The sequence below is a fragment of the Anolis carolinensis genome, chromosome 3, assembly GCF_035594765.1.
Source record: "Anolis carolinensis isolate JA03-04 chromosome 3, rAnoCar3.1.pri, whole genome shotgun sequence".
Lineage (NCBI taxonomy): Eukaryota > Metazoa > Chordata > Lepidosauria > Squamata > Dactyloidae > Anolis > Anolis carolinensis.
Genome location: NC_085843.1, coordinates 190,670,194 through 190,683,960, shown reverse-complemented (window position 1 = coordinate 190,683,960; position 13,767 = coordinate 190,670,194). Strand labels below are relative to the sequence as shown.

General features: G+C 42.4%; 1 protein-coding gene across 2 annotated transcripts in view; it reads left to right on the top strand.

Moving 5' to 3' along the window:
• Positions 1 to 13,767, top strand: part of fgfrl1 (fibroblast growth factor receptor like 1) — a 243,214-nt gene that overhangs the window by 215,161 nt on the left and 14,286 nt on the right. For both annotated transcript variants that reach the window (XM_008121947.3, XM_008121946.3), the window contains exon 5: positions 12,043 to 12,327. In XM_008121947.3, coding sequence (XP_008120154.1) covers positions 12,043 to 12,327 — 285 coding nt within the window. The remainder of the gene's footprint in view (positions 1 to 12,042; positions 12,328 to 13,767) is intronic.

Below are 13,767 nucleotides of genomic sequence, written 5' to 3'. Positions count from 1 at the left end.
CACATCAGCGCAAAATACCAGTCACAAAAACTGTCGACCAAGTGGGGAAGACAACAGCTCAACAAGAGAACAAGATGGGAGAGGTAATAGAGAGGAATGAGGTATGTAGAGATGAAGGAAGAAAAATCAATGGATTTTAAAATGATCTGTGTAACTAAGTCAATTCCTGGTTCACACTGAGTAAAGGTAAAGGTAAAGGTTTTCCCCTGACGTTAAGTCCAGTTGTGACCGACTCTGGGGGTTGGTGCTCATCTCCATTTCTAAGCCGAAGAGCCGGCGTTGTCCGTAGACACCTCCAAGGTCATGTGGCCGGCATGACTGCATGGAGCACCGCTACCTTCCACAACTGTACTATAAATGCACATCAACTCCCAACCCTCCAAGGTCATGTGGCCGGCATGACTGCATTGGGCCCCTGTTGGTGGCGCAGTGTGTTAAAGCGCTGAGCTGCTGAACTTGCAGACCAAAAGGTCCCAGGTTCAAATCCCGGGAGTTGAATGAGCGCCCGCTGTTAGCCCCAGCTCCTACCAACCTAGCAGTTCGAAAACATGCAAATGTGGGTAGAGCAATAGGTACCACTCACACTGAGTAGCTGTTCCTAAAATGTTTCCAGAAAGATAAGTAAAAAATTTCCATGTTCCATGGAAAAGAAAGGAAAGGTTTCAATATTCTTGGAATTGGGCATAAGTGCATCTACCCCCAGTCCTTCAAAAATGGAGGAAAAAGACCCCAGTGTGGTCAGCTCAATGACCATGGCTGGAGATAGAACAAACGAGATGTGAGGAATGGAACTAGTAATCCAAACAGAAGCACGGCACACTGCTTTGTGTTGCAGAATCATGGAGTTTCATGGGAAAGTATAAGAGTCTCTTAGTGTCCCTGTGGCCATTCAGGAGGACTCTGTTGTTAGGGTATACCTCACAACCTTTGAGGTTGCCTACCATAGATGTGGGCGAAACGTCAGGAGAGAATACTTCTGGAACATATCCATAAAGCCTGGAAAACACACAACAGCCCTGTGATTCCAGTCATGAAAGCCTTTGACAACACTCTGTTGTTAATTTTCCATTTTTTGGGGAATCTTGGTGTTGTGTGCTCCCTCTACTGACATATGTTTTCCAAACCTTGACGCACGGCACAACTTTATACTACATAAATGTACTATTTGTGTTTGCAAAGTAAACTCCTGCGGACTTGTAAGGGAACACTTGAGCAAAGAGCATGACGCACAGAGGTACTTTTGTACAGCAGTCTTTGGGTTCTTTTGATGGAACTAGGAAAGCTTCAACAGATGATACAGATTTGGAAGAAAACATGTACAAAAAAAGAGGGGGAGGGAGATGAAAATCTCCCCTCCCTATTTCTCTGCTTTCCTTTTCTCTTTCCTTCCCTCTACTCTTGTACCTTTGTTCATCTTGGCCCACTTTCCTCACTTCCTTTCTCAGCCTCATCTCGCTCCTTCTCTCATTCATTCATTCTCCCTCCCTCCCGCTCTCTTTTGAGAGAGACGTTTCACAACTGTTTAAGAGGAGATCTGGTTTCAGTATATCACTCAGAGGAATCGAGAATGGTTGTGGAGGGGATCTTAATCGTTTTGAGTGTTTCAAAGAGAGAGAGAAAGAAGGGAGGGGAGGGAAGCAGCAATACAAGTATTTCTTTAGAAGTATAGCTTTACCTTCTAATTGTTGTATCCTAGTGAGATGAGCACATGACTAAACTAAATGCCTGTGACAAAAATGAAAAGCAGAATGAAGAAAAAGGGTGCTGTTAAAGCTGGTTTTGACTCAGGGAAGATTAAAAGGCTGTAGGATATTCCTTTGGAACAAAGAAAATCTGGAAATAGAATTAAACTAACTTCTGTATCTGTCTTAAGAGTGAAATATTTTATTTTTTCCTGAGATCTAGTCCCCCTCTGGGGAATGTGATATCTCGACATATTTACTCAGGAATTTTGTAAGGTAGGACATGCTGAGAAAAAGTGAATTGGGGAAGGGGGGCATCAAGGAAACTGTCAAAACTGTGATGGAGTTTCAGCCCAGGTTCCTCCAATGGAAATCTAAGATTGCATCTTCTCTATAGACTGCAGTCAGATAGTGAATTCTGTGGGAGTGAATCGCAGTCCTCTCTGAACCATCCTCCAAAAAATCGGGTGCCCTGACAAATTTGTGAACATCCTTCGGCTCCTCCATGATGACATGATGGGAACAGTCTTGGACAGCAACGGCAAATCAGGTGTCAAGCAGGGGTGTGTTATTGCCCCTATCTTATTTTCTATCTTCATTGCTATGATACTAAACCTTGTTGATGGGAAGCTTCCCACCGGAGTGGAAATCATCTATCGGAGAGATGGCAACCTATTTAACCTCAGCAGACTGCGAGCCAAAACCAAGGTCACCACAACATCTATTATAGAACTCCAATAGGCCGATGACAACGTAGTCTGTGTGCATTCAGAAGAAGACCTACAAGCCACTCTAAACACCTTCGCAGAAGCATACGAAAAGCTCGGCCTCTCATTGAACATCGAGAAAACCAAAGTGCTCTTCCAACAGGCACCAGCTAATCCCTCTGCAAAGCCAGGAATACAGCTTAATGGTGTAACATTAAAAAATGTTGACCATTTCTGCTACCTTGGCAGCCACCTCTCCACAAAAGTCAACATTGACACTGAAATACAACACCGCCTGAGCTCTGCGAGTGCAGCATTTTTCAGAATGAAGCAGAGAGTGCTTGATGATTGGGACATCCGTAGAGATACCAAGGTGCTTGTTGTCCTCCCAACCCTGCTCTATGCCTGCAAAACATGGGTGGTCTACAGACATCACACTCAACTCCTGGAGCGTTTCCATCAGTGTTGCCTCAGAAAAATCCTGCAAATCTCTAGGAAGACAGGCGGACAAATGCCAGCGTGCTGGAAGACTCAAAGACCACCAGCATTGAAGCGATGCTCCTATGCCATCAACTCCGCTGGACTGGCCACGTTGTCCGAATGCCCGATCACCATCTCCCAAAGTAGTTGCTCTACTCTGAACTCAAGAACGGGAAACATAATGTTGGTGGGCAGGAAAAGAGATTTAAAGATGGGCTTAAAGCCAACCTTAAAAACTGTGGCATAGACACTGAGAACTGGGAAGCCCTGGCCCTTGAGCGCTCTAATTGGAGGTCAGCTGTGACCAGCAGTGCTGCGGAGTTCGAAGAGGCATGAATGGAGGGCTTTAAGCATCAAGCCAACCCTGACTGGGACCGCCTTCCACTTGGAAACCGATGTCCTCATTGCGGGAGAACATGCGGGTCAAGAATAGGTCTCTTCAGCCACCCCCAAGACCCCACAAATGCAGGATTGTCATCCTTGGCCTACTAGGGATCGCCTAAGTAAGTAAGTCTGTGGGAGGACATTTTGGAAGCACCACAGAATAAACCTGTCCCATGTTAGCATTTCAGCACTTTCTCCATGCAGTAGCCCTATCATTTCCTTATTTTTTTCTTTTGTTAGGAATAAGTAGGGGCCCTGGTGGCACAGTGTGTTAAAGCGTTGAGCTGCTGAACTTGTGGACCAAAAGGTCCCAGGTTCAAATCCCGGGAGCGAAATGAGCGCCTGCTGTTAGCCCCAGCTCCTGCCAACCTAGCAGTTCGAAAACATGCAAATGTAAGTAGATCAATACGTACTGCTCCGGCGGGAAGGTAATGGCGCTCCATGCAGTCATGCCAACCACATGACCTTGGAGATGTCTATGGACAACGCCAGCTCTTCAGCCTAGAAATGGAGATGAGCACCAACCCCCAGAGTTGATCATGACTGGACTTAACGTCAGGGGAAACCTTTACCTTTAGGAATAAGTAAAAGAAGCTTGTTTCATTGTTTATAATATCTCTAGCAAGTTTGTTCTGCACTTTAACTTTTCTGACTTCAGACTTTGGACCTCATCAGACAGGGATGGAGAAAGTGGGTAAACGCAGAGGGAACCATCCTCTTTTGTTTTCTACCATCTTTCCCTGTTTTGTGGGATGGCCTCCCATCCCACATGGTTTTGCATCCTTTGAAATTGTGCCCTCAATGTCTCACCTTTAAGGATCTCCCATCCATCATGAACTCCTCTGTTTTCATATTTCTGACGATTGGATTGAAGAGGTTCAGATCACACCCAGGATTTCCCTAAGTCTACTGAAATCACCTTGCTTAAATTCTAGAAGAAATGTCTGACTGTGGTTGGCATCACCTTTCCACCGTATAACGAACTCTGAGAGAACATTGTCACTCTCATCTATGGGACCCATAATTTCCACCCCACTTACCAGGTTGTCCCTGCTGGCTAGGATCAGATCTAAATAACTGGTCTCCTTGTTTCTTCTTCCACCTTCTAGACCATGAAGTTGTTTGCAAGGCATATGAGGAATTTGTTGGATCTGAAATTCTTATCAGAATAGTTGAAATCTCCCACTAATACGAGGGTTATCCAGAAAGTACATTACGTTTTGGAGTTTAAAATGAACAAAGTATAGGAGAAAACATTTACCACATTCAGTTGAAAGCCACAACCAAATACATATCTCACGTAGTCGCCATTTAAATCTAGGCACTTATCATAGCGATAAATGAGCTTGGAAACTCCTTCCCCACTAAATTCTGCCACCTCCGTTGTCAACCCTTTCCCCTTTCCGCAGCTGTGCAGCGTCGCCAAAACACTGTGTTGCCAGCCACACCCCCATTGTTGGAAACAAGTTGTTGATGACGGAGGTGGCAGAATTTAGTGGGGAAGGAGTTTCCAAGCTCATTTATCGCTATAGGTGCCTAGATTTGAATGGCGACTACGTGAGATGTGGTATTTGGGTGTGGCTTTCAACTGCATATGGTAAATGTTTTCTCCTATACTTTGTTCATTTTTAATTCCAAAACGTAATGTACTTTCTGGATAGCCCTCGTACTATCTCCTTTCTGAATATGTGGTCAACTGGAAGGCATAATCCAAATCCTCATTCTGACCTAGGAGACTTCAACCCCTTCTCAATGAAATTCCTGTTGGTTTTTTCCCCCTCTTAAAGTCTTTTCAACCTGGCTTCCAGGATTAAATCTTGAATCTTTTCACAGGTGTAAATATCCTTGACATATAATGCTACACCTCCTGTTTTCCTGTTTGATTGATCTGCTTCTCTGAAATAGGTTATTTCCCTCTGTTAATACATTCCAATCATGAGATTCACCCCACCTGATTAAATGTTTTGAAAAGATGTTTAAATGAGTGACTTTTCATAAGTATTCTAAGAGTATTGTAAGAGTGGGATTTTTACTAAAGGTCATTGTCAAGGCCTCTCTGTTTCTTTTTCTTTCTCCCCCTTTCTGCTCCCCCGCTTTATATTCATGTGTCTTAATATCCATGCTGGCAAACTGAATATATGTCAAAGCACTGCTGGGTTGTAACAAGTTCTCTTCGAGTGTGATTGTTTTTGCTGCTAGGGATGCCTCCTCTTTCAGGGAGATGATCTGGGAAATACCTACACATTTACACACCAATCCCTACAGAATGAGCTAGGATATCACACTTGTTACCCCAGCTGTCTGCTAGGTCGTTGGATGCTGGAGTCAGTCCCGTTCATTAAGTTACACATGAAAGCCTCTGAGCAGAGAGCAAAGCATTTCTTTGCTGCATAAGAAAAGTTTGAAATTAAATATCCTGATGTGGCCAAGACCCAGAATGTCAGAGTGGGGTGGAGAAAACCCCACTTGTTGCTGCTTGGGCTAAAAATGTTCCTCGAGGTAGAGAATATACATGAGAGAGATGCTTGAGCTGGATTCCCCCACTGAATGTATCTGAAATATGAGGTCAGTGTGTGAGAATAGATGGGGAGGCTGATGGGGGTAAGGTATGAGGAAAAGTCTGTTCTCCAAAACTTGCTCACATAGTGAGAGCCACATGTATCCTTTTCCGTTTCCATGTTGTGTGTTGGAAAGAGCAGCAGCCACACTTAGAGGCTAAAGGACTAAGAGTGAAAGAGGAATGACTGTAAGGAGGACACAGCAATGTCTATCTCCCCTCTCCCTGGGTATGGGCAAAGCACTTTAGTCAGCTGCTCAGTGCAACTGCCCTGTGCCATATGAATGAAGGTGCACATCTTGGCATATGAATTCTAGGTCTTTCCCACCCATACGTAGAAATACATAGACATGCACACATGCTTTCATTCCTTCATTAGTCATTCCTTCCTAGCCTTTCATCCCCAGAAAATTTAGTTTTAACAGAGCATTTTACAGATTTCAGATCATTTTAATTTATCTTGCACTGTTCTCTTTCAGTCACAGTGAGACAGACTCAGATGGGCTTTTCCAGTTTTGTCCTATATTTCCAGTCATTTCTGTAACGCAACATACAGTTATGTACCTATGACTGACTAACATACGTAACACGCTTCACATTTAACCAAGAGGAAAATTAGCCATTAAAAGCCAGACAAGGCCTGAATGAAAAAAGACTAAGGGCATCCACAAAGATGACTTTATTACAGAATGGAGAATTTTGTTAGATTAACTAAATTAACCCAAGGCATGAAGCTGTGTATAACCAAAAAGAAAACAAAGCAGCCTGGGAAGGTGTGGTTGTGAAATAATAATAATAATAATAATGATGATGATGATGATGATGATGATGATGATGATGAACTGGAAGAGCCGAAAAGCTAATCTTCACATGACGTGGATTGACTACAAAAAGGCCCTTGACTCACTCCCACACAGCAGGATCATCAAGTGCCGGGACGCCATCGGGATTTGTAAAAACGTTGGCACCTTCATTGAAAGCATGATGGAGCACTGGAAAACTGAACTGTTTGTTGGAAATGAAAGCTATGGACTTGTCAACATCAGAAGAGGAATTTTCCAGAGAGATTCATTGTCCCCTCTGCTTTTCATTCTTGCCATGATCCCTCTGTCAACAATCTTACAAAAAACAAATCTCGGCTATCAAACATCTAAGAAATCTCACAAAATTTCACATCTGATGTACATGGATGACCTGAAGCTATATGGGAAAACGGAAACTGAAATCCAGTCTCTCACCAACACTGTCCAAATTTTTAGCACTGATATCAGCATGGACTTTGGTTTGGACAAATGTTCGACAGTGGCATTGAAGAAGGGAAAAATCATTGAAAGTGAGGGCATAAATATGCGTAATGGCCAAACAATAAATTGTCACCAGCCAGAGACCTATAAATATCTGGGCATATTACAGCTGGACAACATCAAGCATGAACATGTGAAAAATGTGGTCAGCAAAGAATACACACAAAGGGTCAGAAAAATTCTCAAAAACAAGCTCAATGGAGGCAACACCATCAAGGCCATAAACACCTGGGCCATACCTGTCATAAGATACACTGCTGGCATTATAAATTGGACACAGGTGGAACTGGACAATTTGGACAGAAAAACAAGAAAACTCATGACCATTCATCATTCACTGCACCCTCGCAGTGGTGTTGACTGGCTACATCTGCCTAGAACAGGGGTCCCCAAACTAAGGCCCGGGGGCCGGATGCGGCCCATTGAAGCTATTTATCCGGCCCCCACGGCACAAGGGCAGAAGTAGGTTGGGCTAAATGACCCAAGGGATCTCTTCTTCTCTTACAACCCTTATTTTTTATTATTATTATTATTATTATTATTATGATTCTGATTATTATTATTATTAACATTGAGGCTGGGTGGCCAGCTGTCAGGGATGCTTTGCTTGTGCTTTCGGTGCACAGAGGCAGAAGGGGGTTGGACTCAATGGCCCAAAGGGTCTCTTCCAACCCTCTTTGTTGTTGTTGTTGTTGTTAATTATTATTGCTTGGTGGCCAACTATAGTCCGGCCCTCCAACAGTCTGAAGGATTGTGCACTGGCCCCCTGTTTTAAAAGTTTGGGGACCCCTGGCCTAGAAGATCAGGGGGCAGAGGACTCTTACAAGTAAAACAAGCAGTCAAAGAAGAAGAACATGCCCTAGCAGAATATGTAAAGCAAAGTGAAGAACCTGCTTTGATTGAAGTCAAAAATCAGAAACTCCTCAAAGCACAGCAGACAAAAAACCAGTACAAGAAAACCACACTACAAACTAGAGCTGACAGCTGGCACAAAAAAACCTTGCATGGAAAGTTCCTTGACAAAATTGAAGGAAAAGCTGATAAGGAGAAGACCTGGCTATGGCTCACGAATGGGACCCTGAAGAAGGAGACAGAAGGCCTGATCCTTGCAGCCCAGGAACAAGCCATCAGAACAAATGCAATTAAGGCCAAGATCGAAAAGTCAGCTGATGACCCAAAATGCAGACTGTGCAAGGAAACCGACAAAACGATTGATCATATCCTCAGCTGCTGTAAGAAAATTGCACAGACAGACTACAAACAGAGGCACAACTATGTGGCCCAAATGATTCATTGGAACTTATGCCTCAAGTACCACCTCCCTGCAGTAAAGAACTGGTGGGACCACAAACCTGCAAAGGTCCTGTAAAATGAGCACACAAAGATACTGTGGGATTTCCGAATCCAGGCTGACAAAGTTCTGGAACACAACACACCAGACATCACAGTTGTGGAAAAGAAAAAGGTTTGGATCATTGATGTTGCAATCCCAGGTGACAGTCGCATTGACGAAAAACAACAGGAAAAACTCAGCCACTATCAGGATCTCAAGATTGAACTGCAAAGACTCTGGAAGAAACCAGTGCAGGTGGTCCCGCTAGTGATGGGCACACTGGGTGCCGTGCCAAAAGACCTCAGCCGGCATTTGGAAAAAATAGACATTGACAAAATTATGATCTGCCAGCTGCAAAAGGCCACCCTACTGGGATCTGCACACATCATCCGAAAATACATCACACAGTCCTAGACACTTGGGAAGTGTTCGACTTGTGATCTTGTGATATGAAATCCAGCATGTCTATCTTGTTTGCTGTGTCATACAATAAAATAATAATAATTTTTATCTTATATTTACTCACTTTTCTACAAGATTAATATATTCAAATACACAGAACAAAGATTAAAATATAGTGAAAACAAGATGCGAGTTTGAAATTCACAATTAAAACTGACTGGGTAGGCCTGTTTCAGAAGTGTTTTAAATTCTGACAGCTCATTTAACTGTCGGATCTCTTCTGGCATGTTATTCCACAGACATGTGGCGGCTGATAAAAAGGTCCTTTGGTGGCGGTCACCAATAAGGTTCTGGCTGAGTATATGGCTAAGCTGATAGCAAAACAACAAAAATACAGATAAGAATCTGAAGAAAGCTTCTGCATGGAAGGAAATTGTTTTTAAAAACTTTGCTGAAGTAGATATTTTTAAAATCCTACTCATAGTTCTTTAGGTTACCATACATCACTGAAAAACAACTCAAACAGTGATAATATTATAACCATCGCAATAATCAAAACAGTTTTAAAAGCAAGTTTGGAAACCTTTATCTTCATGTGTTTCCTGAAAGCTGTGAACGTGGGGATTGATAATTACTCTGAAGGAAGCGTATCCCAAAGTCTGGAGAAAGCCCTCTCCCACTTCCCTATCAAACAGGCTTCCACTGGTAATGGGATTCTCAAAAAAATTCTTGAGATTTCAGCACTTGGATAGCTTCACAATGAGACAGTGTTACTTTAGCTGGACCATACAATGTTTGCAACTTAAAATTATGAACAGCACCTTGAATTAGGCCCAGATAACAGTGAGTGACTACTGTAGGTTTTCAGATAGTGAAATAATTATGATCCTGTTAGCGTGCATCACTTAGCAGCATCAATACCATTTTTTACATTAGGGACTTCAACTCATAGTTTCTAGGCTCCGTTTCCATGCACCGTGGAAACAGTTCCACAGGAGCCCCATGGAGGCCGTCACATGAAATAAGGGCACTTTTGGTGGGAATCCATGGGGCTCCATTTCGGCCAATGTATGGAAACAGAGCCTAGAAGCTATATTCAAGGAATCAGATGTTACCCAACTCCAAACAGCAGAAAGTAGGAGTAAGCAAAGGAAAGACCCCGCTTTCTCCTGCTTTCCGCCCACTCATGGGATGAGGTCCCTAGGTGAAGCTGTTGGATACCCTTCAAGGATGGCTCTCTGTAAAATCCATGCAGCCCAACTTCCAAGACAGAGTAACTCTGGAAAGACGGTGGGTGATGCTCTAAATATTTACACAGAAATAGTTTTCACAGTGGCAGCATGAGAATCCTGGAACAACAGAAGGACAAAGATTCCTTCCCAAATACATGTGTGATGTTTTACAGAGAGTGTGGCTCTTTGCAAAATAGGCTGAATCCAAATCCTTGAACCAAACTCTGTACTGTGTGGCTGTGTGGTAGTGCGGCAGTGCATTTGCTAATTATTCTATGACCCAGGGGGCTGATTCATCAATAAGATACAGACATGGCCTTTCATCTTGTCAGTTTAATTTCATCTTGTTCAATGTGAATGCAAGCTACTATGGTTCCATAGCATTGAGCTATGGCAATTAAAGTGGTGTCAAACTGCACTAACCCTGGACACAGGATATTATTTGAGAACACAAAAATGCTGGACCATTCCAACAACTATCATGTCAGACTACAAAGAGAAGCCATTGAAATCCACAAGCATGTGGACAACTTCAACAGAAAGGAAGAAACCATGAAAATGAACAAAATCTGGCTACCAGTATTACAAAACTCCAAAATCAAAACAGTGGATGGGAACCAACACTCTGAACAAAGGATGCCCCCAGGCAAGAGACAAAACATTTCCAATGCTAATTGGGATGATTAACTGAAACATTAATGCTGGCTCCCAGTGACAAAGGACTCTTGCCACACCCTGGACTCTACACAGATATATATTCTTTCCTTTCCTTACTTAGTTTATCCATACCTCACAACCTCTGAGGATGCCTGCCATAGATGTGGGCGAAACGTCAGGAGAGAATACTTCTGGAACATGGCCACACAGCCCGAAAGACATACAACATCCTTGCACTAATTTTTCTGAGTGGATGCACCTTGAATGTCATGGTCCTGGAACTATGCCTGTGCCAGACAGGCATCTTTTATTATTGTAGAGGTTTTATTATTGTAGAGGTTTAATTGTGTAGGAGGATCCCCGGTGGCGAAATGTATTAAAGCATTGAGCTGCTGAACTTGCAGACCAAAAGGTCCCATGTTCAAACCCCGGGAGCGGCCACTGAAATGCATAGTATAACAATGAAAAATTAACAGAGTTTATGGTATGGTACATGATGGGATATGGTATTTGTTATTCGTTAGGCCTATTTTTAATAACTCTCAAGCACCCAGAAACTACACTTACCCGGTTTCTACCAATCCCCATGGGTGCAGGTTAATTGAGCACCTATTGTACATGCAGTTTATTTTAGCCTCCTATGCGTTTGTGTGCTTAGTTGATCAGAAGCTTATCAAGAATATAGAATACATTCTTATACACATTTATCTGAGAGTCTTATTGAACCCATAGAGCTTATTTCTGAATAGATATGTATTCTAGTGGTTCTCAACCTGTGGGTCCCTAGGCGTTTCGGCCTACAACTCCCAGAAATCCCAGCCATTTTACCAGCTGTTAGGATTTCTGGGAGTTGAAGGCCATTTTTTAAAAATGAATTCCTTAAATTGACTGTGTTGACCTTATAACTGCAAGTTTGTTGCTTTGTGCCTTCCAGTTGTTTCTAACTTCTGTTGATCCTACATTTCCTCGGTAAGAGCGGGTGTGCAATTGCTGAACTTTTAGACTGAGCAAATGTGTTACCCAATTTCACCCAATAGATTTCAATGACTGAGCAGGGATTTGAATCCTTTGTCTCCCAGGTTTCTAGTCCAAAGCCCAAACCACTAAAGCTCAGTGGCTCTTATAATGCTAGGCAGTCATTCCAAATGCAATAAAACCAAACACAGCAAACAGCACAAAAAGCACCATCTTACCACAATGCTTCCTTTTATCTTTAGAACCTAGTGCCTTACAAGCTGTCTTTTATTGCTCACTGTGTATCTCTTTTTATATCCACCCACCCCTTGCTTTGCTCAACTTTGCAGCTCGACCTAGATTTACTCAGCCTGCCAAGATGAGGCGGAGGGTGATTGCTCGGCCCGTGGGGAGTTCGGTCCGGCTGAAATGTGTCGCTAGTGGGAATCCTCGGCCGGACATTACCTGGTTGAAAGACGCCAAGCCTCTAACCTCGCTAGAGATTGGCGAGAATAAACGGAAAAAGTGGACGCTGAATTTGAAAAACCTGAAGCCTGAGGATAGTGGGAAATACACTTGCCGGGTCTTCAACCGAATTGGAGAAATCAATGCTACCTACAAAGTCGAAGTAATCCGTAAGTAATCCACCAAGGGCTAAGGATGGGAGAAGATCTTTCTCTAACTGACAGCCTTAAGTCCTGCTCCTACATATGAAGACTGGAAAATGAATTTAGCTAGGTTTGGATCTAAGGACCCATTGGAACTGAAAAGAGAAATGAGTACAGCTGTGTACCTCTCACCTATCTGCACTTTTGTGATGTACACAGTGCAGTGGGTCCTAAAAACATGCTGAGAGATGCCCCAATCAAATTGATACATTTAAATCAAACCAGAATGTTGCAAACCAGAAATGTAAAGTGAAGCTTTTCAGAATATTTCCTTACATGCAACAGATCTGAAGTCAAAGTGATTGATTAGAGCCGGGGTGACTAGAAAGGTTTCTAAACCTGGACATATACAACCATTATTAAACATGGAGAGCAGAATTTAAAGCATTAGAAATCTGATGATGAGTCCTGTACAATCTATATGCCATTAAGAAAAGAAGGAGGTATTATTATTATTATTATTATTATTATTATTATTATTATTTTATGACACAGCAAACAAGATAGATATGCTGGATTTCGTATCACAAAATCACAAGTGGAACACTTCCCAAGTGTCTGACTGTGTGATGTATTTTCAGATGATGCGCGCAGATCCCAGTAGGGTGGCCTTTTGCATTTGGCAGATTGTAATTTTGTCAATGTCTATTGTTTCCAAATGCCGGCTGAGATCTCTTGGCACGGCACCCAATGTGCCGATCACCACCGGGACCACCTGCACTGGTTTCTGCCAGAGTCTTTGAAGTTCAATCTTGAGGTCCTGATAGCGGCTGAGTTTTTCCTATTGTTTTTATTATTATTATTTTATTATGTCACAGCAAACAAGATAGATATGCTGGATTTCGTATTACAAAATCACAAGTCGAACACTTCCCAAGTGTTATTATAATAATAATTATAATTATTATTATTATTTGCTAGATGATTTTGCTACAAGATTTTTTTCAAGAAATTTGAGTTTTAGTATGTACTAGAGAATGTATTTAAAGTTATTGACCAAAATTTAATATTATTATTATTCATTTATTTACAACATTTATATTCAACCCTTCTCACCCTGAAGGGGACTCAGGGCAGCTTACAAGGGTGGCCCAAACAACAACAACAATTAAAAGCAATTAAGCAACAATTTAAAACAATGTTAAAACAACATATGTCAACATTAGAAGACTATTGTGCATCGATCCAAAGCCAGATAATCAAATAATCATATTCATCAATCCAAAACCAATTCCAACTATATTGCACAGATAATTATGCTGGGCCAAATGCTTGCTCCCAAAACAAAGTTTTCACTTGTTTCCAAAATAACAAGAGGGAAGGGGCTGATCTAATCCCACTAGGAAGGGAGTTCTACAGCTGATGGACCACCACTGAGAAGGCCCTGTCTCGTCCCTACCGGTAGTG